Raw genomic sequence first — 22,109 nt, forward strand, 5'->3', positions numbered from 1 at the left:
CCAAAGGCAGAGCCAGCGACTGCAGCTCGTATCCAAAACTAATAAAAGAACCGCAAAATCCATTTTGGGACTTCAACTAAAGTTTTGTGCTTGGATTAAAACATCTGATAGACATGGTGGTAAAAACAGAAAAAGCATCTAACTAAACTGTGTGTGTTGTGTTTTGATATTAATAAAAAATGTAAAAAAAAAAAAACAAGGGTTAAAATAAATAGAATTAAAAGACACCGAACAATCACATGACAATTAGAAATGGTCTTGCATTACAGCTAATAAAACGCCTACAAAACAGCATTAATTTACTGTGACAAGTTGGAAAAAGGTAGGCTGAATAAGCGCACAAAGTTGTGCAAGTTCTTCACGCTTGGAGACATAAACAACAGGACAGTAGGAAGCAAGTCTGTCGAACACATTAGGAGTGTGACTGCTAGCTACTCGAGTGCCAGAGGCCGCGATTTGTGCACTGTTTCGTCTCTTTCCCCTCTAGGTTAATCTACTTTGTTGCTTCAGATTGCCCTCCATGCTGCCTGACAATGCTGTGGCCTTCAGTTTCCTTGGAATGACAAGAGAAATCGCTGTCATCGCTACACTTCAATCTCTGAATGCCTCTTTCCTAACCCCTGCCTTTAATATCATTCCCAATGTCAGCAAATAGCAATCTGCAGAACTGCTGCGGCGATGGTGGAGGATGGAGGATAGGCGAGCCTGTGCCACTAAGCATTACAGCTCAGCCTGTCAGGGCCCACGGCGGCACAGAGAAGGGGTGGGGGTGTGGGGGTGGGGGGGTGGGGGCTGGGTGTAGGTTACATGTTTTAGAAGCAGGTTGGCAGGAACGACGTGGAGGGGTGCCAGGGAGCGAGCGGGGCTGGCGAATGGGGTGAAAGAGAGAGAGAAAGCGGGGAGAGGCAGGGGGACAGGTAAGTGTGTTTGCAGCACAATATTTGTACAAGCAGCGCGCGTGTGTTGATGTGCTGTTTATCCGCACTGGGCCGTGCGCTCGTAAGTGTGCCTGCGTTTGCGTGCATGAGCGTGCGGATGTCTACTCATTCCTGAGGTCAAACGCTCACTCACAAATGAAATCTAGCAACGTGAGTGCCCGGAAGCCTCAGCTGGGCTCGCACGGCAGCTGATCTTGCAAGCCTCAGTGGAGCTGTCTCAACGAGGCAGGACAGCAAGCGCCGAGCCTGGCGGGGGAGGACGGGGGAGGGGAGAGCAGGGTTGTAGAGGGGATGGTCACCTCACGTGAACCGCTGCCAAAAAGCGGGCTACTGTCGCCGGCTAAAGAAGCCCCATGCTGGCACGCTGTATCAGCTGAGAAACTAGAAAGCAGCGCGGCGAGGTCAGCGGCAGTGAAGATAATGAGAGCGAAGAGGACCAATAAACTCTGGTGAGCTGAAAAACCAGCAACCCTCTGCCACCCCCCCCCTGCTCAAAATAGAAACAAATGACTGAAAATCAGTTGCAAACAAGATGATGACATGGCAGAAAAACTGCTAAGATCTCATTCATAAAAGAAATGAATTATAGACAGTTGAAATAAAGCAGAGCTGTCGGTTTTTGTGGAATTTCTACAATCTGGCAAATTTATTTACAGATTAAGATTCAAAGCATTTCACGTTATTTACATGAGAAAAAGGGTCTTAGAAGTCAAATCCGCAGCCTCACACTGACATGCATACAGCATTTTTCTTATAAAAGGCAGCTATGATGGATCATCCGTGGGTATTGTGTCGTACAATTCAGCCTCTTGCAGTCGTACATTATAATCCACTGTAGGTGGTATAGTGATGCATGGGCTTTAGACAAGTTGCCATGTCACCAGACTGCCTCGTATGCTGCCCTCCTCCCCCTGGGTGGTCTGTGACCTCCTTCCAGCCGCATTATGCTTTTCGATCTCGTTGTGACTGCTCCAACGTACATATACACAGAGTCCAAGACAGCACAACAAAGTGGACACTTAGCCACTGTACCTGAAGGATGTCCTCACATAGAAAAAAGGGCTGAAACCACAATGGATTTAGGAGATTTTTGTCAAATGCTTTGCTTTTAATTCTTTCAATGCTTCAATTTGAACTTATAATCCTTAAGATTTCAGTTCTGGTTGATTTAGCAACACCTGTGGTTTCCATGGTAACATCAAGTGCAGTATAACAGTACAATGAGTGAACTGTTGCTTTGCCAGTAATAACACAGATGAGAACCTAACGTCTGCAGAGCAAACAAACTGCTGTTGTTTTAATAAAGATGTCACCCACTGAAGCCTCATTTATTTTTTAGATGACCGACATGAGCACTAGGAAGCTTGGTCAGAAAGCGTACAAACAAAATACTAGAATTTCACACATCGGGACTGGAGCACAGACTCGGACTAGTTAATGGTAAGCCACAGTATTTGTCAGAGAAGGCCATAAACACTGTGGAGAGGTCCAGTCTACAGGCTTAGCTGACAGTTAGCGGTCAGTTGGCACCAATCTGATGAGCAAACTCTGACATACCTATAACGAAGTGCACCACAGTAAAGGGCATTATTAAGTTTAATTTAGTGAATTAATAGTTTATATAATGATCACATTAAAGAACCATTTTTAAATGGATGGTACTGCTTTTTCCCTCAGCTCACTTAGTGCTGACAGGGCTCACTTAGATTAAAAATGAACAACCACAGAAAGATTATTATTATTATTCTACTTTTCATCTTACTTTTAATGTATTTAGTTATTAATTGCCCTGATTGTTGTTGATCCGCCTTGACATGCAAAAGTGTTTGTGATTAGGGGTTGTGTGAGTTTGACTGTGTGGGAAAGCTGAGAAACATCAGCAATTTTGGGGGTCTTATTCCCCTCATCGCCAACCAACTGCCCCTCCCTGAGCCTGGTTCTCTTGGTGGTTTCGTCCTTTTAAAAAAAAAAAAAAAAAAAGGGGGGTTTTCTTTTCCACTGTTACCCACTGCTTACTCACAGGAGGTGGCCTGATTATTGGTGTTGTCTCTGTATTATTGTAGGGTCTTTACCTTACTATAAAAAGGGCCTTACGGCATCTGTTGCTGTGATTTGGTGCTATATATATAAAACTGAATTGAATGTTTAATTAGGAACATAAAAAAATAAGACAATAATGCATAAAATATAAAACACTAGGTTTACAAGCCCAAACACACTGTTAAACTGTTGCAGCAACGTCGGACTCTGGGCTTTACCTTGAGCACTGACGGTTGTTCTGTGCTCCTTTACGCCAGCTGTGGAAAACGCTGTGCAGCAAAGCTCAGTTTTCTGGTCCGTATCAGTTTTTATTTAATCATTTATAACATTTATATTTATAAGTTCAGCGATGTTTATTATTGAAATTGCAAAAAAAAAGCTTTAGAGCTTGTATAGATGTCACTTGCAGTTATTTTATCAGTATCAACATCTAATTAATGGCATACACATGGCGACGTGTTCACCAGTTTGGATTATCTGTATGGATAACTGGAACCTTTCTGGTGGATATGTGTGCCTACGCGTGTGTGTGTGTGTGTGTGTGTGTGTGTGTGTGTGTGTGTGTGTGTGTGTGTGTGTGTGTGTGTGTGTGTGTGTGTGTGTGTGTGTGTGTGTGTGTGTGTAAATGGATAGATATTGTCTTTGGGCTTGATGAAGGTCAACAGGATCAAAACTTTGTAAGTGAATAAATGTAAAGCGAAACAGTGTGTAGGAGATTCGTTCAGCTGTCATCCAATATTTCATCATAATGCACAGCCCTCCCTACCCGTCACTCAAACTCACCATATCTCAATAATAATGCAAATTTCAAGCCTTGATACAGTTTAAAGAGTTGAGTTACATAAAGAAAAAAATAATCCTTCCCTGTACAGTCTCTACGAAGGAGGAAATCAAGTAAGCATTTACCGTCAGTTATGCCTGCGCTCAGACGGGGCTTTCCTGCACAAGAAAACTTTGGTGCACTTCAGACAGAGCCAAGGAAAATCAGCAGCACTGTGCAGCAGCAGTCTCTGGCACTTCCACATTTGCTTCATCTTTCAGCCTCAGAGGTTGCTGCATGTGCACAACCAGTAGTCCTGATCCGTTGAACCATATTTCACCGATGGTGCACTTTGTGTGGCCGCTTCACAGTACAGCGTTAGTTTTTAATGCGTTTCATGTTTTTAATGTGAGGCAGGTAGTTTCAGCAGTATCAGTGGGGCTGACATAAATGGAGTTAAATTAAAAACTGTAATGTTGGATTAAAAGCACAATTCCTGAATCGGAGACGGGAGCTCTTAGCCATTCTGGCACGAACTGTGAAAACTACTACGCGGGGAGTTAATTAAAGGAAATTTGAAAAGGAGAAGAAAAGCGTTCCAATTAAAACTGCAAACAACTTATATTTTTCAGATTTTATTTAAAGCGCTGACATTTTAATGCATTATCACTTTGTACCTGCTTGTTTACTGGAGCTTTCCCCCCATCTGTATTCACCCTAAATGAATATTAAAAATAAATTAAACGAGTCACCTTCAGACATTAAGTGGAAACAGTTATCTGTTTTCGGGAAGCTGGTTGGCCAAAGGCATTTTCAGACTGTGGAGGTGGAGTGCGGTGGGGTAGCGTCTTTTTGAGGCAGCAGAAAGGTTTTCACTCTGACACACATCCCATTTGTTATGACATGTAGAGGCACATCTAAAAGCAAACTCCTAAGAGGTTGCTGAGGGCGACCTCAGTAAAATGCAAATGAATTCCACCAGAGTATCTTAGACAATGCACAAAGCTGTCTAAACTGGAAGCCTATTAATCCATTAAGTTGTGATGCTCAGTTGCGTTCTGAAGAATTAGAAGCAGCTCCACAAGAGCACGCAGCATGAACCCAAACTTTTTCTGACCCAATTACCTTAGCCGATCTGTTCCTCTGACTCCTCTGGACGGCACTGGAGCTACACTGCCATTTGTATCTCTTCCAAGATTCCTCATGAACTTTTCATGTGAGGTGCCTTATAAATTATGGGGGCTCTTCCAGCTGACATTATGCGGGAAAAAATGGCAAAGCCTGCCTTTTCTTCTCTGGCTCTTATCATAAAACAAAGGCTAGCTCAAACCAGGAGGAAAGGCTTTCCTGACAGCTCAGAGTCCTGCGTGGAGTACAGTATGCCCATATGAATCTCTCTGCTAATTTCCAATGACTGTCTGTTAATAACATTTATGCCACTGCTCAAAAATCGCTCTGTATAAATATTGATTGGATATTAAAATTTCACCGTTTTCCTAATTCTATACAGTGGAAACGCTGAAAGTCGGCGATCACAGGGAGGAATTCTCCACTTGTCATTCGGGTGTTAAAGCAGAAATAAAAACAGATTCTCTGCGGCAGAAGGAACTACACTGCATAAGTATCATCATCACTAATTGTAAATAATGCAGAGCATCTCATCCTTTCAATTATTCAGCTTTATGTCCTGGTTTTGGTTGACAGAAATGTAGTGATGACAAAATATTGTAAGTTCCTCTGATGCACAAATGCCAAGGCATCTGTACTGCAAGCTGAGTAGCTGTGTCTTATTAGATTTCCACAAACACAGTACACCTACGCACAATCTAAGTGGATTAAATATGACGGATGATGACATTTGGAGAAAAGGCTCTTTCAGATTACTCAAATCTAATCTGGAACTCTAAATCAGGACTAATCAGTTGCTTTTCAAAGAAGCTTCAATCATAGGGGGAATTTCTGGCTTGCAAACTGGGTTTCTCGCAAGAAAAGCCGTTCTTTTATAGTGCATCATTTTCAGGTTTTTTTTAACAGCTTGAGGAGCGTTTGCATTTGGGAATGGCTGCTTTTTTAAATGTCGCCGCAGAAAGTCTTCAAAGACTTGTCCGGCGTAATTGCTGGACTGCAGCAGGAAAGCGTAATGATGGTGTGGTGCTCCGCTGAGTCTAATGAAAAGTTTCCTGGTGACATCACAGAGCCAGAGTATAACGTTAATTCAATTCAATTAACCCCCTCTGGACCAATGAAAACTCACTACGGCTGTTTTAGATTAGAAGCTCATCAAAGACATTAGTGACACCAATAAAACTTTGCTATAGGAAGACAATGATCCAGTCCAGTAGCGCGCTCGGGATCGCAGCCCCACGTTGATTAATCTTGTTAATTACTAGCCTTAGGGTTTCAACAACTGTTAGCCCTCTTTCCCCCAATATCCCCGACAAAAAAAGAAGAGGCCTACGTGTCATTAGATCCTTTGTAATTACAAAAGTCTTGCGCTCTGAGACCAATTCTCCCACAGCTCTGGATATACAGAAGGAAACATGCCGGACCGGCGCTGATTCTCACATCGCTGTGCTGAGTGTATGTACATTATTCAGCGGGGGAGGAAGACGGCTCTGTGGATTTCCAGAGCAGCATCTGCCTGCGCTTGAACTCCCTCCTAATGAGTCCCAGCAGTCGCCTCAGTCTCCGGCTCCTGCCCTAACCCTCTTCCCATCTCTCATTGCTGTCGCCATGTTTAACCACAAGATGACCCTCCCTCCCCCTCCTCCTCTTCCGCTCCCGTAACAGACATACGCTGTCAGCTGGGGATGCACACGCTATCCCTAACTTGCTCTGGCTACCTCAGCTCACATATGACCCATTTCTCAACTCCCCATGTCCTTGCTTTACCAGCCTTCAGCCAGTCGGCCTCAGAGCTGGCAAACGGGGGTGACTGCATGCATGGTATAGCAGTACACAGAGTTCATGCCCAGGCTGCAACACATACACCCAAAAATTAGGCCATTCCTCAGTAAAGCGACTATACTTTGTTTAAGCCAGCAGATCCGTTTGACCTATGTCTAATGCGAACCAATTAAGGTCTTTACATGAGTGCGCACCAACGTGAAGCCGAATATCCCTTAATACCAGTTAAATACACGTCCCTGTAGCTATAATACACCTACACATGGTATCATGGTGTGCTGTGTGATTATGTGCTGATATAAAGCCTGCTGCAGAGTCCCACTGAATGTATTGAATGAGGTATCTAATGGGCATGGGAACTAATTCCAGGGCAAAGGGGATTAAAGGCTAGAGAAAAGAGAGCAGCAGAGGGATGGCACTCGCTGGCAGCTGTGGGTGCAGAGGGCGGAAAAATAGAAATGAAATAAAAATGCACAGAATCCTTGCCTTCTGAATCCTATTTTGCAAAATAGTATTAAAACTGGTATTTTGTTTAATCCTGGCAGTTATATATATATTTTTGTTTCACAATTATAGCAAAATTAAATATAAGTGCTACACAGGGGGAGAAAGGGGAAATGCTGTGAAAAGATGGACACTCAACCAAGATATAGAGATATATTAAAATCCATCTCCTTCATCTGTCCAACACCTTCACTGTGTGCCTCGTTCTCATTACACCTTGAGCCAGAGTTGTGCTTTCGCCTTTGATCAAACTGATATAGTTCTGAGACTCTACCTTGAGGACTTCTTCCCAGACAAGAACAGTCAGTGCTGTTTCTACACCATGAAAATTAATAGATAAGAGAAACAAGAATACAGGGTAGCTTTGCACTGCGTTCAATGCTTGAGCCATTACCTGTAGGTAATGACCTGCCGAGGAGGTCCTGCAGGAATTACACATCTTTCTATATTCCTTTTCCTCTTTGTATTTGCAACATGAATATTTACTCTGAAATAATGTGATAAATAGTCAGTGGTTTATAACCTACAGTCACATCTTCTGGTTGCCTTTCTTTCACCATTTCATCACTGTGCCCCTATTGGCAAATTAATTGGAGACTCGCTGAAAAACTTTGGTTACTAGGGAAAAATGTATACTCCCCAACCGCTTACTGGTTTACTGGCTGTCACTGGGGGAAACTGGTCACAAAGAGGGTGCTGTACCAAAAACACATCTGTGATTGCTTTGGTTTCTAACAGATTGCCGTGGTTGCTCATAGTTTTATTGGAAGACACCGACCTGTCTGCAAACCAACCAAAGAGTGCTGATGAAACTGAAGAGTGCAACAGAGTTCAAAGAAAATCAAAAGGTACAACTTTTGTCTGAAGGTGAACTTTGCCCATTTCTGATTTGCACTGCAGTTTTCACAGTTTCAGTAGCTCTTAGCAAAGATGCCACGAGTTATAGTGATCTGCTAGTTACCAAAGCTATTATGAGCATCTCTTTGCGACCAATCACAAACAAGTGGTTTCTGGGGATTATGTCCTAGCAAATGATGACAACTGTTTTCTAGGCCTGTGTTTAATGGGGTCTAAGAGAACCAAAGATTTTTATATTTCTCTCGAATTAACGAATACTTTTTTAATGTTGCATTTCCCCTGTTGCGTAAATAAAGCCTGGACTTCATGGTCAGATCATTTCTGTGTGTTTTACTTCTTTTTTAATGCCAACACGAAGAGCTGTTGTTGCAATAGCCAATTATTTTCCAGTGTCACTTTAAAGGTGGTTTTCATGATGCCTTCATGTGTTCAACAAATCAGTATTGTCAAGTTGAGTGATGGAGAGGCAATGGAGAAAGGCTTAGCAACACAACTTGACCAAGTGGTGACCTACACAATCCTAATGCATACATAAGATTATGTTTGCGCTGGGAACCAATTACACTAAGAGTTCCAGGAGGGAATGAGACACAGGTGGAAGTTTTCAAAACTTAAACCAATGAAAGAGGGACAAACAAAAAGGGAACAAGCAGGAAATAAAACTAGGGTAACAGAGATGGGAAAATAACCTTCAAGGCAAAACAGGAAATGAGACAAACAATGAGACATACAGTCTAACAAAATAGCAGAGACAGGGGAAGACAGGAGGCAGAAGAAACTCAAACAGACGCACAAAAACAACAACTCTATCAAGAGAACAAAAGGCTGGAAAACCCCAGGATCATGACAAACGTACACTTACGTCTGGACCAATTACAGTCCTGAAATCTGACTTCTAAGAACTACAATGGTCTGCAGTTCCTGCAGTTCAAACACAGAAAATCTCCAATAGTTACTACCAACCACTGAACCAGATACCAACCTAACTTACGTCACTATAAGGATGAATCTAGGAACTCTTAATTCAGGTTTTTACGTTTTAACCCACAATTCCACATTTTGCTAGTCAGCAATCAAACCCAACAGCAGACACTCAGTCTCAGTTTCTTTGCTTTTTTAAAAGTAACTAAGGAGCCTGTTTGGTTCTACTTTTAGTTTCACAAAATGTCACAGTGAAAATGACAGAGTGAGTGCTCCTAATGAGATCACACTGCCTGCACTAATGTTTGCAGAACTGCTTTTGAAATCCTTCAAAAAGAATGTTGTTTATCTGCAAAGCTCTTCCCAGTAATACTTACACGTGACCCAAACAGTGAGTAATGAGCTAATTTTAACCACTTTTCTACTAGCACCTATGACTGTTGTCATGTCAGCGACACTTACTGCTGAGATTCCAGATCCAATTACAGCAAAAATTACTATTTAGATTTGTTCAAGCAGCAAAGCGGGGCTGAGGGAGAACATTAAATCACCCCGAGCGCTATACGGAGCAAATATGTCGCTACCATATATGAAAACACAACAGGGACAAGGCAAATGATCCTGTCACCATGTCTGGTAATAGGAACAGGAACAGGAGGAAGGGGCTGAGGGAGAAATCAATTAAGAAACACTGTGATATTATAAAAGAGAAAATATCCAACTGTCTTTATGAATGTTAAGACAGTCAGTTGATGCCCATATATGGCAAATATGCAAGTTTTGTATTCAACTTCAAAATGTTTCCCAAGATTTTTGTGTAGCAGACAATAAAGCGTCTGAGGTGCCAAATTAATAAATAAGATAATCCGGTGCTCTGTCAATACGAAAATAAGGATGCTGGTGCTATTCATTAGTTCCACTAGGCTGTAGCTCTGTGGTTGGTTAGTTAACCCAGAAGGAGCAAAAACGTTATAATAACACGAAGCATGTTCATGCACGCCAGCATGCAGGTTGCTGCTGTATGCTTAAAAAGTGATAACCTGACAAATGCAGGTTATTACATTAACCTCGTTTCTAAAATGAAAATATGAATAAGTTCAATGCTGGTTGGATTTGGTGTTACACTTAAAGAATACTTTTAGATTGTAAATGTGTTTTTAAATGGTTGACTCAAGTCGTAATATTTTGTTAAATTTTTTTTTATTAATTTATTATTTTAAATCACTTGCATTTCGTACATATTTGTATTTTCAGCATTTCGGACTTTTGTTTCGGCAATTTTTTTTAGTTCGTCTCACATTCATATAGAAAAATGCAAAGTATATTACTTAATACACCTCCAAAAAACCTGTAATTTCAGGAATGACCTGGTATTCCAGTTGTCATAAAAACTGCATATACTGCAGATCAACTGTAAAAGAAATACTAATGCATCCTAACTGTCCATATCATTTACTGCATATAAAACCTGCTCTGAGTCCACTTATTGCTGAATGAAGAGCTGTTTGACATCTCGAGCTAAGCTTTTTGTCCATTGCAGCATGAAGAAGGGATTGATCAGCATCTACATCCTCCTTTCTAACAGTATTAGGGATAAAAATTTCCGAAATGACCATCATGTTGCATTCAATAAGACTTGAGACCATAAACTCATTAGTAAAGTTCTTACTCGGGTTGGAGATCAAAGAAACCAAACTCATATTTTCTCATAGACTTCAATATAGTCACACTTCTTTCTACAACCAAAGAAGTCGCCCCCTGCTGACCGTTAAAAAGAATGCAGGTTCAAGGCACTTATACGTTAGCATACGCTACATCTATGTTTCCTTAGCAAAAGCATGTTGCTGATCAGGTGTTGGTGAAATGAGATTTGGCATCTTACCAAAATATTCCTCGGACGGAGGGTTGTCCATGTCGTACAGCATCTTCTTGGTCAGGCGTTCCAGCTCATCTTCAGGGTGGGCCATGGGAGCGCTGCCCTGAAAACAGAGAAAGGAACATACGGTGGCTGTGACTCGGAGAGAAACCTCAAAGAGGTAATGAACATTTACATCACTCTGAAGAAACTTATCTGTGATCCGTTCAGCTTTAAAAGGAAAGAAAGGGTATAGCAGATGTATATAAGTAACACAAGTCTAGCTTCGAGTTAAAGCTTCACAAAAACCTTACTAAAAAAGGATGAAGCATGGCCTCAAGGTCAACCAAAACACTTTCACCATAATTAAGATGCAGCCAACGGTCCTGGGTCTGCCTTTCCCCTCTGAGATATCTGACCCTGGCTCAGGCCCCGGTGGTGTGCAGCCCAGAAGGTTGAGCATTTCCTTCTGTGCAACACAAGTATGTGGAAAAAACTGTGACCCTGACTAATCCCTCTGTTTGGAAAATAACGATAGCAGAAGAAACAGAAGGGGAAAACATTAGAAGATAGCTGCTTTTTAAGTCTCGTACATTTGGGCGATAGGTCGAGAGATACTTATTTAATCATACTCTGAGCACAAAAAGATTTCGGGTGCGAGCTGTGCCGGGGCCTAATCTGTGAAAGAGTCTGAAAGGATGACATAACTCTCTGAAGATGCCACTTCTTCTTCTTCCTTGTGAGTCTGCCCTCCTTCTTATCATGCAGCATCTGACATCTGCCTGCTGTGCCTGTATGGGGCTGACGTGTTGTGCCTGACATTTTCTGCCAATCATCCTCAGACTTCGAGAATCCCCCTCCTCCCCTCCAGCTTCGGCTCATGGTGCGTCACAGGTGCGTGTGTGTCCTTTTAGACACCCCAGAGGCTTGAACTCGACGCTCTTCGCGCTGCGTGGCCGAGCTTTTTCAGAAAATCAGCGACACTCGGATGACCTTCCCTAGATCTGGGGCCGACTGAATCTTTACAGAAGATTTGATTTTCAATATTGCAACATGGGCAAAGATCTGAGCTGACCTTTGAGGTGCTCCTAATTGTGGCATCTGGGAGCTGGATGAGCGTGAACTAAGCGTTCGGTTTACTCGGTCACATAAAGGAATCAGATTGGTCAATAGGAGATTTAGAGAAAACATATTTTTGTATGCAGAACAAGAGCGTAATTACAGATCCAGTCACCCAGCACTTCTGGTGTTATCGACTCCGTCTGTGTGCATTTTACCCTCAGGTGTGCACACGACTATATTGCACCCTCTGTAATTCATTCATCCCCGCCAGTTCGACACTCAAGTCGCTGGTATTCCTCAAAATATTTGTTTTTAACACTGTTTTTGTCAAAGTGTCAAGAAGGATTAAGAAAGCTTTGTATAGATGTTTTTTTTCCCCAAAATGTCGCTGGTGACCTGAGGCGTGTAATAACTTAAGTTCTTTGAATAACAGAATGCTGTAATCTCTTGTAATCTCCAGTTTGACTTCATGATGGAAGGCCTGTCTCATGCCTAAACGCAGACTGTCGGGCCAAAAATTGAGTGTAACGCACACCACAGCAGCATTTTCTTAACAGCAGCTCTGCAAATGAAGACGGCCTGCTTGAGCTCACTGATGAGTAGGCATTCATGAAAACGATCGTTTTAAAAAATGACAAAGCAATTAAGAGCGCCTCGTGCGTAAATTAGCAGTCCTGATAGAAGTTAGCATTAGCACTGCGGCTGAAGACAAAGGAAGCTACCATGACTTCCAAAAGTTTCATTTGCTCTGAATCGGAAGAAGAGCTCCGGTGGACTCCACAGTGAGCCACAATTTGCACAGTAACCAAGCTAAAGCAACTAAAAACACGTTACCGTGATTCATGATTACAGTTCTGACAGGCCATTTACGTTCCCATGGCGAGAGAATAATGGCACTGTCAGAGCTGCTGGCATGCTTCAGTCACGCACAAGGTGTCCTTTGGCAGCAGCGTGTGACACAATATTGAGACTACATTGTCACTCCCAGAGTGCCACTTTTAAAACATGCAGGATTACTGTTGTGAATAGGGAAACTTTTCCTAACCCTAAAATGAAACAAATCTCCAAAAATGAAACAAATGAGTCAGAAAAACGGGAGACTGTGTGCACCAGCCTCCTGGGTGAGAAACCTGCAGCCTAATGCGGACTTCCCTGATCTCTGTCACTGGACCGTGGGTTCTCTGCAGCCAGCACACGTAAGCCACAGACGATAAATAAACGACAACAGAGAGCTTGTTGGTGAAATCTCACAAACGCTCGGGGATGAGATCACGGTGACTGCTTTGTAAACAACAAAGTGAAATTTCAGCTCGTGTCTGAGGGTACAAATATGATTTGACTATTACTGCAGAACGGGAGGCAAACTTTAATAAACTGTAAAAGTAAATAAATACACAAATATTAAACTTTGCTTACATGCTGCTAATTATTTGACATGCACACACTTTAGAACACAGCACAGACGCTTCTTCCAGTGTATAAACACAGACTCATGCATTTCAGGATCAATTTTCATGAACGTGACTCACCGTGCGTGTCAAAGTTACGGGAACACGTATACAACTGTGTAATTTCAACAGTACATTAAAGGTTGTGTTCGAAATGTGCAGTGTATCTGAAAAGAGTCAGCTGCGTGGTACGTTTATTTACAGAGATGGTGAGAAACGCTGAGCTCTGCATACTGTCCACGCTGTATCAGCGAGCGTCAGAACTTTATGATGCATGACTTTACCCGGCCTGGCTCAGGATGCAGCCAGCTCATAATGGAAGCCCAAACAGCAGGCCTCATTAACTCTGAGGGATCGACACGTTGGACGTGCAAATCTTTCTTCTCTCTAGAGAGCAGCTGGGTCTGAGCGCTCGGATTCCTTGGGACCTCGCGCTTCCTCAGCTGCTCAGCCATCATCGGCCAGATCACATGATTAAGAGGAGACGAAAGGAAACGTTCCTCAGCGGCCGGGTATTCCTCGTTTTCACCTTAAATCCCATTTCTTTTTTAATAATACAAAATGGTCAAAGGTGGCATACAACAACTCGCACAACAGAAAACAAAATCAATCATATACCTGAAAGAAGTGCCCCTGTTGTCAACCTTCTGCTCATTATGCCGGTGTTGCTAGCTTGAGACAGTGAAGTAGACGATTTAACACTGTTAATCTTAGCTCCACATCAAAAGCACATTGGAGAGGGAACGAAATGCTGCTATTACCAGAAACAGACTTTTGAGTTTAAGCTTCATTTATATCTTATACACTCTTTGACACCCCGCAGCAATGCACTGCCAGAGAGTTTAAAGCACCTTGTTAGGGAGTCTTTTGTGACAGCACAGAATAATTTTTCACTTGAATAAGAGAAAGAAATTGCTTCCCTGCACGCTTTATGATTGAGTCGCAGTTCCTGTTCAGCTTTTCAGAGGCAACAATAGAAACCATACAGCAGCTATATGTGCCGCAGACGTGAATTTTTCAGTTATGTCTGGCTCAATTCAGTAAATTGTTTGCCTACGCCTTCGGGACACTCTGTCGCAGTTTCATTGAAGTTGGTGCTTAAATTTCGTTGGCCTAACATCTGCACCCTTCGTACACTGTTTTGCACGGACAGGCTCGCAGGTTTCACTCGTAACGCCCCTGAAAGATATCCTGATGGATCATCAAATGCTTTCCACTTGAAAAATGATTTTGTTAAATGCCAGAACACATAAAATCACAGACAACAATAGCATCTATAAGTGACCGCCGTTGCGTGCTAGCTGATATGGCGCGACAGAGTCTGGGAGCTGATCGCTGCCCGACTGCCACATCTATGAATAAAGCTGTGTGCACCACCCACTGTGGAATTGGCATTGTGTCAGACCCGATTAGGTGACGAGTGGAGTGTGCTGGGTGGGGTGAGGAGTCGGGGGGGGGGGGGGGGGCTCCGTACATGCTCTCACCTGATGCCCTGACAGCGCTGTGTCCCGCTAAGAACTAAACCTCAGGCTCTGTCTTTCCTGCTTCCACTGCAGTGACAGAGAGTGAACAGGAGAGACAACTGTTCTCAGGGCATCACATCTGCACCTTTGTTAGAGGAGGTGCAACAAAGGCGTCCAAACAGGAAGCTGGAACTATACGCACAGCATCGCTACAGATCTGTGAGACGAAACCACACAGAGCACATCAGCTCTGTCACAGTAAAGATCCAACGTTTTTAAATTTGTTGTAACAAGAGAAGACATCAAATTAAGACACTAAATTACATTTGAGAATTTAATTGTCTCTCTTTAGACGTCTCCGCAATGGATTATCTAGATGGAGGATGCCTCCTCCTCTCCTGTCACTACTTCCATGAAAATCCTCTGAGGGCTTCCTCTTTTCCTCCTGCCTGGCAGCTCCATCTTCATCATCCTTTGTCAATAAGTCGCCTATCCCTCCTCTGCACATGTCCAAACCATCTCAGCCTCACCTCTCTAACTTAGTCTCCAAACTGCCCAACCTGATCTGTCCTTTCTTATAGATTAATTTCTAATTTTGTCCATTCTACTCACGCCTATGAGAACCATAACATCTTCAGCTTACGTCCAATCTTAACATCTCACTACTATTTCGTAAACCACCCCTTTTGGTGCCATCCTTCTGTCACAAATCACCCGACACTCATCTCCACCCACTCCACCCTCTCTGCTCTCTCTTCTTCACCTCTCTTATGCACCATCCTTTGCTTTGGATGGTTGACTACAGCTATTTAAACTCATCTAGCTTCACTTTCTCTACTTTTTGAGTCTTCACCCTCTCATTTACACACGTGCATTCTGTCTTGCGTCCACTGACTTTCATCCTCTTCTCTCAAGAGCATACCTCCACCTCTCCAGTCTCTAGTCACTCCCTGCTACTCACAGTGCTCACAGTTTCAGATCACAGTCTCATCTGCAAACACCTAAATACTCAGTTTCATACGGTTCTTTTCATGAGAGAGTGGCTATTCCTAATATGGCCACCACAGGTAAGCAGCTCTACCTGCTGTTTAAATCATTTGTTTGAGAGGCAGCCAACCAAAAGCAAGGTGGCTTAAAGGGAGTGGAGTTAAAAGAGGGCTTAGATCCACCACGCCCCAGTACTTTTATATGGCACGTTTTATACTGCTCACACAGACTCACACACTGATGGAAGGGTTGGGAGGTAATTGAGTATCTTGGAGTGGGGGAATCGGGGATGTTCCAATTGTGATGAGCTTCCAACTGGTGAACCCACTTCAACTCCACAGATGCCCCAATAAACATTATTTATAGTGGAGAGTTAATAGCAACATGGCTTCTCCTAAATACTGAATCTCATGAAACGAGAGATGACTTAGAATATAACCATAACAAGCCAAAAGGGAAACATGTGGTTGAGTATACAAGGCTGTAAAATGTTCCCATCAGTAACTCACCTGCAAGTCTACAGAAGGCCAAGCAAACACGGCTCATCAGGATCTACAAATACACAAAACTGCACTTTCCTCTTTCTAAAAACAACACACACACACACACAGCAGCTACAGTACCATTACAGTTTAGATTTCTTTACCCAAAAAGTGAGCATAATTCAAATGTCAGTTCAACTTTTGAGGAATCGTGAGTTGTATCTTCATATTTAGGTCACTCCTTTTTTCTTCTTCTTGTTTTGCATAGTCCAAAAGGAGCATGCGAACACAATGAGACCAAGAGCCGCTGCATAAACAGCACAAGCCACTGAGCTGAAAGCGATAACCAGAAGGGGGGAAAAGTACAAGCAGTGTAAAAAGAGCCCGATGGAAAGCAACACTAATCCGTGTCTCCATCAGCTGCGCGTTTCTTCTCATCTACTTCCTGTAAATGCAGCATTGCACCTTAAACCAAGCACAATTGTCTTGCCTTTAACAATAGCCGAACACTTCCTGCACGATCAGCACAAACTGAAGAAAGACATAATCACTCACAGACACATTTATCCACAGATTAAATGATGATGGACTTCACAATGCAGAAATACTCTTTAGTGTCAATGGAGCTGCAGCTTTAAGTCAGAGCCGCTTTAGTCAGCTCACAAAAATGTGACACCCTGGCTTTTTGTCTCTCTCAGTCACAGCTGTATTATTTGAAATGGACATTGAGCCTTTGGAAGGGAATTGGCTTATCAAAATAATAGTAATAATAACCACAACAACAGCAAATGGACCACTGCATTAGTGAAGGTTCACGAGTGGATTGAATTTTCTTATTGGATTGGAAATGTCTAAAAATATGCATTTGTTGCCGCAACACTAAACGAGTGATTACAGCAGCTTAGGCGACTCTGTTTCACCAGAACAATGAAAGGATTGCTGGATCAGTCACACTATCCTTTCAGAGTGTGCGCGTGTGTGTGTGCTGGGACTTCTACACGTCGTGTGTTTAGAATCAAACGTGCAGGTTAAATGCTGTGTATTAACAGCTCTCACTTTACAGTGGATGGTATTGACTGTATCAGGGTGACACAATATAAAACCTATGAAAGCCCCTTTCATTTATAAAACTGACCAGGGTGCACTTAGAGGCGGATGAGACGCCACTGTCTCTCTCCGACTCCAAATGAAGGCAATAAAAACATCACCTGTGGTGAAAGTTTGCTTTGTCATTTCTCCAACCGATCGCATGTTCGTAGCTTTATGTAATCCAAATGATGAATATGCAGCCTGCGATGTAAAACAGGTTACGAGTAATCTGTAACGCATTACACTTTGAGAGGAGACATCGCGGCGCTGCAAATTAAGCTCAAGGCCACCTTCTGAGGAGGCGCAGATAAAGTATACATTCTCTCCAAACAAAATAGGTCATGCTGTTTCAGCTCCAATTAAACAGAGAGGAAAAAAATAACAGTCAACTGTAGAGCAGCTGTGTACAGAGCAGCCGACGATAATTAAAAATTAACCAATTCCATAATTGACTTTTTCCACAGCCATTCAAACCTTTGCTGAGAAGTGAATTCACATAAAGGGATGAATTTGAGAGTGTTTGCAGACATGTAATGTATGTAGAGGGGCCTTTCAATGTTTGTAAGATGTGCGTGTGTAAAAACTAGGTCATCTGTTTGGAACTGACACATCCCCCTGCAAACAGATATTTGAAAATCTGAGCGTGCAGAGAGGGGTGCCACGAGCAATCTAAAAAAACAAAAAACAAGAACCCAACAACAACAACAACAAATGACTGCACAAATTGTTGGGACGGAGATAAAACTTATTTGGCGTCTCTTTGTATACAATTACCATCCTGCGACCGGAGCAAACACGATATTAAAGAGGATGCAGGTTTCCCTGGTTTTGGGTGCAAGCTCCAAGTGTTCTCCTGCAGTTTCCTCATGTGGTAGCCTAGATCCATATTTAAACACATGTGGTGGACATAATGAAGATTCATACAGGTTATCCTTTCAAATCGATGTATCGGGAACCTGCACTTCCCTTTTGTAATACACAGTGGTGCCGATCTCCTGTGTAATTTTACCTCTCAGGCAAAACCATGATATATCCTTCCCAATTCCACCTAAACAACTGCATGGTTTATCTGAATGACACCCTGAGAGATATCTCCTGACCAAAAGCTACCGCTCAAACGCTGCGGCCAAGATCACACAAAGGCCAATCCGCTCGGGGACACTTCCCCGATGTGGGAAAAAAAAAATGATTCGAAAGTGTACACGTTTCACTGACTCTGATTCAAGGGCGGATAAAAGACTTCTATTGTGGTCGGAGAAGGATGTGAGGAGGGAAGAGAGGACACCAAAAACTGAGAAAACTTGGTGTGCAGAAAGGTGTTGAGGAGATCATGTCCAGGAGGATCCAGCAGGGGCCACTGTTCATGCAGGTGGTTTTGGCCACATCGTTTGTAACTGAACCAAAAAGAGCCTTTTTCTTACTGTGTGATCAATACATTAACACAGCCAAGCAGTGTCAGACAGTCCATCAGTTCTTCCCCATTGAATGAAGTGAGCTAATTAAAGCCATTCTTTACTAACTAATCTTGGACACAGAGGACTGAACACTCTTCACACCAAATATTTTTTATTGTTTACATACAGGGACCGTCTGTCACTGGAGTCAATGCAAGAAAGCCATCCACTGTGCTCAGTGTCAGCTCTGGTATAAAAACGAATAAACAGTGTTTAGAAAGCCTACCGTACCTCTGCTACTCTTTCAGTGCACACAGGGGCTGTGGTGATGAAAAGCTAGAACCATCAATCAAACACAATCTACATGGACATTATTGTACAGCACTGTCTGGAGTTTTACACAATATTAAAATAGATTGATGTGGAATTTACAGGGCTTCACACTTAGCTTCACTAGCATTATTGCAGCCACCAGCTTTGTCATGTGGTTGTACCGTCACATGACTTGGTCTCTTTTTTTTTGCGATTTGCACACCGCAATTTTGCACGTGCCCAACAGCGACTTGATATTTGAAAAATAAACAGAAAGTTTCTCAGCCATGAGCAGTGGCTGAGCAAATGGGTCATCAAATTAAGAAACAAAAAATATCATCTAGTAAGATGAATGCATAACAGCAGAATGCTTAACCTCTGAAAAGTAGTAGAGTCTGCAACCAGTCATCGGGTTTCTAACTGTTGTTCAAAGATACTACAAGATTTTACTGTTTGGATTGCAAGTATATAGCAGTCTCGGTGTTCTGTGCTTTGGTAGCTGTTTTGTGGATGCGAGTCCCTTCCTGTTGCGTGAAAGGCTCAGTTTCGGACAGTCTATTTTTAGCTATTTATCATTTCAAGATGCACGGATATCCCTAATATGGTCATCTGTGGCAGAGGAGCTGCAAACACCTACTGCTCAAACGTTCTGTTTGTATGAAGCAGCCAATCAGGAGAAAGTTTTCTTGAATGGAAGGGGAAGTGAGCTAAAAAAGCATTTCACACTTCAGATCGAGAAAGTCTTTTGTTAGAATGTCGTGGACCAAAAAAGGCAGCACTATGCTATGGTGTTTTGGTTTTTTTTGTTTTTTTTCCCCCAGTGGTGGGAGATAATGGAGGTCACAGAGGAAACTTGCATAAACATAAAAAAAAAACAAGATGCAAAGTGAAACAGAAAAGCCAAACCCAGCACTCAGGGCTACACTAAGGCCCAGAACAAGACAGGGAAGGATTATTCTGAACTGTGAATCATGCAAAGCTTATACAGAGTATAAAATAGGCCCGGCCCTTAAACTTGGCTAATATGTGAAAAGTTTGGTGCCAAGATTTAAAAATAAATAAATAACAAAATCACTGTGCATTTCTAAATGTATCATTACAGAAATTATATTCAGCATTTCACTGATGATTCCACAGGCAGTCACAAAGGTAAGAGAAGACGGCAAATTAACATAATCGTTATAGTAATTAGTGTGTATTTAAATGTGCATCAAATAGTTGAAACACGGATTTCAATCTTGTGTTTTCATTGGGCTTCTTACGATTGATGTCTTAACATAATAATCATAATCTTCCATCCATCACCTGACTCCTGAGCCGATACTGAGTTTTTCTCTCTTTTCTTCCTGTGCAAACATTCTCTTAAAATTTTGAATCTCTTGCAGCTTCTTAGTATTTCTGATTGCGCCGTTGCAGTCTCCTGCTTACTCCCTTCTGTCTCCTCGTCCCTTCATTTCCTCCCTTGACATTTAAAAAGCCTCAGTTTTAAATATCTATCACGCACAGAACACTACAGTAATGTGGTGTTGACACAGGTCGTGAGCTCTGAAGGTGCCTTTAAAAACAACTTAAAATCGAACTTTGAAAACACTGTAAAAACATCTTCAGGCCCACTTAGGGGTTCGTAACTTCCTACTCTCTGGTCTTTTCGCCTGACAGGGTAATATTTTCAATTAAGAAAGTCTTTCCACAGCCTTTTAGCTTCAGAACGAAGCTAAGCGCTTGCTTTGGGAAGAGTGGGTGGTTTGTTGTTGATGGGGGGCTGTTTGAACTCTATTTTAGAACTTGAGAAGTGGGTAAATGCCACCAAAGCCCAACACGGTAACACACACACTACGCTTTAAAGCTGTGGTAAAATCTCAGTACTGCAGGATATAGCTGCACCTCTTCAATCCAGCCCAGCGACGACAGCAGGTTGAAAACAAGAAAATAAACTGCTAAGACATTTTGGATTGCCGGAGCTCACTGAACTGCAATGACAGGTATCGATCGGGCCAGTTATTTACCAGCCAAGCTATTCGTCTGAGAGGGGGCATGAAGAGAACACAGTGGCAGGGGCTATTATTTATGAGCAGTTATGTGACAAACACTTCTGATCTACGAGGGGTTACGACTGGCTGAAGGTAGCGGCCAATCAACAACTAACAAAAAAAGAACCTGAAAGCAACTACAACAATATTCAAGTGACACCAATGAGCTCATCTATAAAATGAGTATCATGAATCAAATAATCATTGGGAGGTTTTCTGGAACATTCAAGTTGTAGCTCTGTAAACAGAAGCTTTGTAAAAATCATCTTTATTCCATGTAAAGACTCACAGCTGCACATCTCTTTATTGGAGTTGCCTGGAAATAAGAATCTGGTAGTTCATTGGAATTCACACATACAACTGAATGGAGCTTTCCAGGAAAGAAAATACCCATGAAAAGCTGCATTACATGGATTTATAGATGTTTTTTTTGAAATTATTTACATGTCTCTCATAACCCAACACTAGGCTTACAGTGGCCATATGCTCACTTATAGTTACAGCGATAATGGCCAGGAAACTTTGTTCATTTAGTAATGCTATAAAATTGTGTTTAATCGCAAGAAACCCAGCTATTTAGCAATCAGATAGGGTCATAAATGACCCTATCATATTTTCTACAGGAATCCATTTTTAATGGTTTTATCTGTTGTAAATCAGAGTTTGTATATGTGGAATACTTCAGAAATCTCGCAAAGAAACACTTAAAATCAAGACTTCCTCAACAGTACTTCTCTAGGTTTGCAAGCCACTTGACTGTAAAACAACGTAGTAATTGGAATTTGATAATTAAGATACAATCAAAGCTTATGTCTTTCAAAAATGTGTACACATATTGCACATAACCCGCCATTGTCCTTGCCATACCAATGGACCATGTGGATCATGTAAGGAACTACTAACCAATTAGTAGATAGTAGATACTAAATAAAAGTCCATCCATCCATCCATCTTCATCCGCTTTATCCGGGGCCGGGTCGCAGGGGCAGAAGCTTAAGCAGAGAAACCCAGACCTCCCTCTCCCCAGCCACCTCCTCCAGCTTATCCGGGGGAACACCA

The 22,109-nt window shown here is 42.3% G+C and overlaps 1 protein-coding gene and 1 long non-coding RNA gene across 3 annotated transcripts in view; one reads left to right on the forward strand and one right to left on the reverse strand.

The window, feature by feature from the left end:
* LOC146546839 (uncharacterized) overlaps positions 1–22,109 on the forward strand; it is a 75,144-nt gene that overhangs the window by 41,361 nt on the left and 11,674 nt on the right. The window lies entirely within an intron of this gene.
* lpp (LIM domain containing preferred translocation partner in lipoma) overlaps positions 1–22,109 on the reverse strand; it is a 182,406-nt gene that overhangs the window by 35,182 nt on the left and 125,115 nt on the right. For both annotated transcript variants that reach the window (XM_085264092.1, XM_085264093.1), the window contains one exon: positions 10,811–10,907. In XM_085264092.1, coding sequence (XP_085120218.1) covers positions 10,811–10,907 — 97 coding nt within the window. The remainder of the gene's footprint in view (positions 1–10,810; positions 10,908–22,109) is intronic.

Source organism: Mchenga conophoros, linkage group LG23 (genome assembly GCF_057382185.1).
Source record: "Mchenga conophoros isolate Kocher_MC1m ecotype Shallow Benthic linkage group LG23, M_conophoros_male_GT1.1, whole genome shotgun sequence".
NCBI classification, from domain to species: domain Eukaryota; kingdom Metazoa; phylum Chordata; class Actinopteri; order Cichliformes; family Cichlidae; genus Mchenga; species Mchenga conophoros.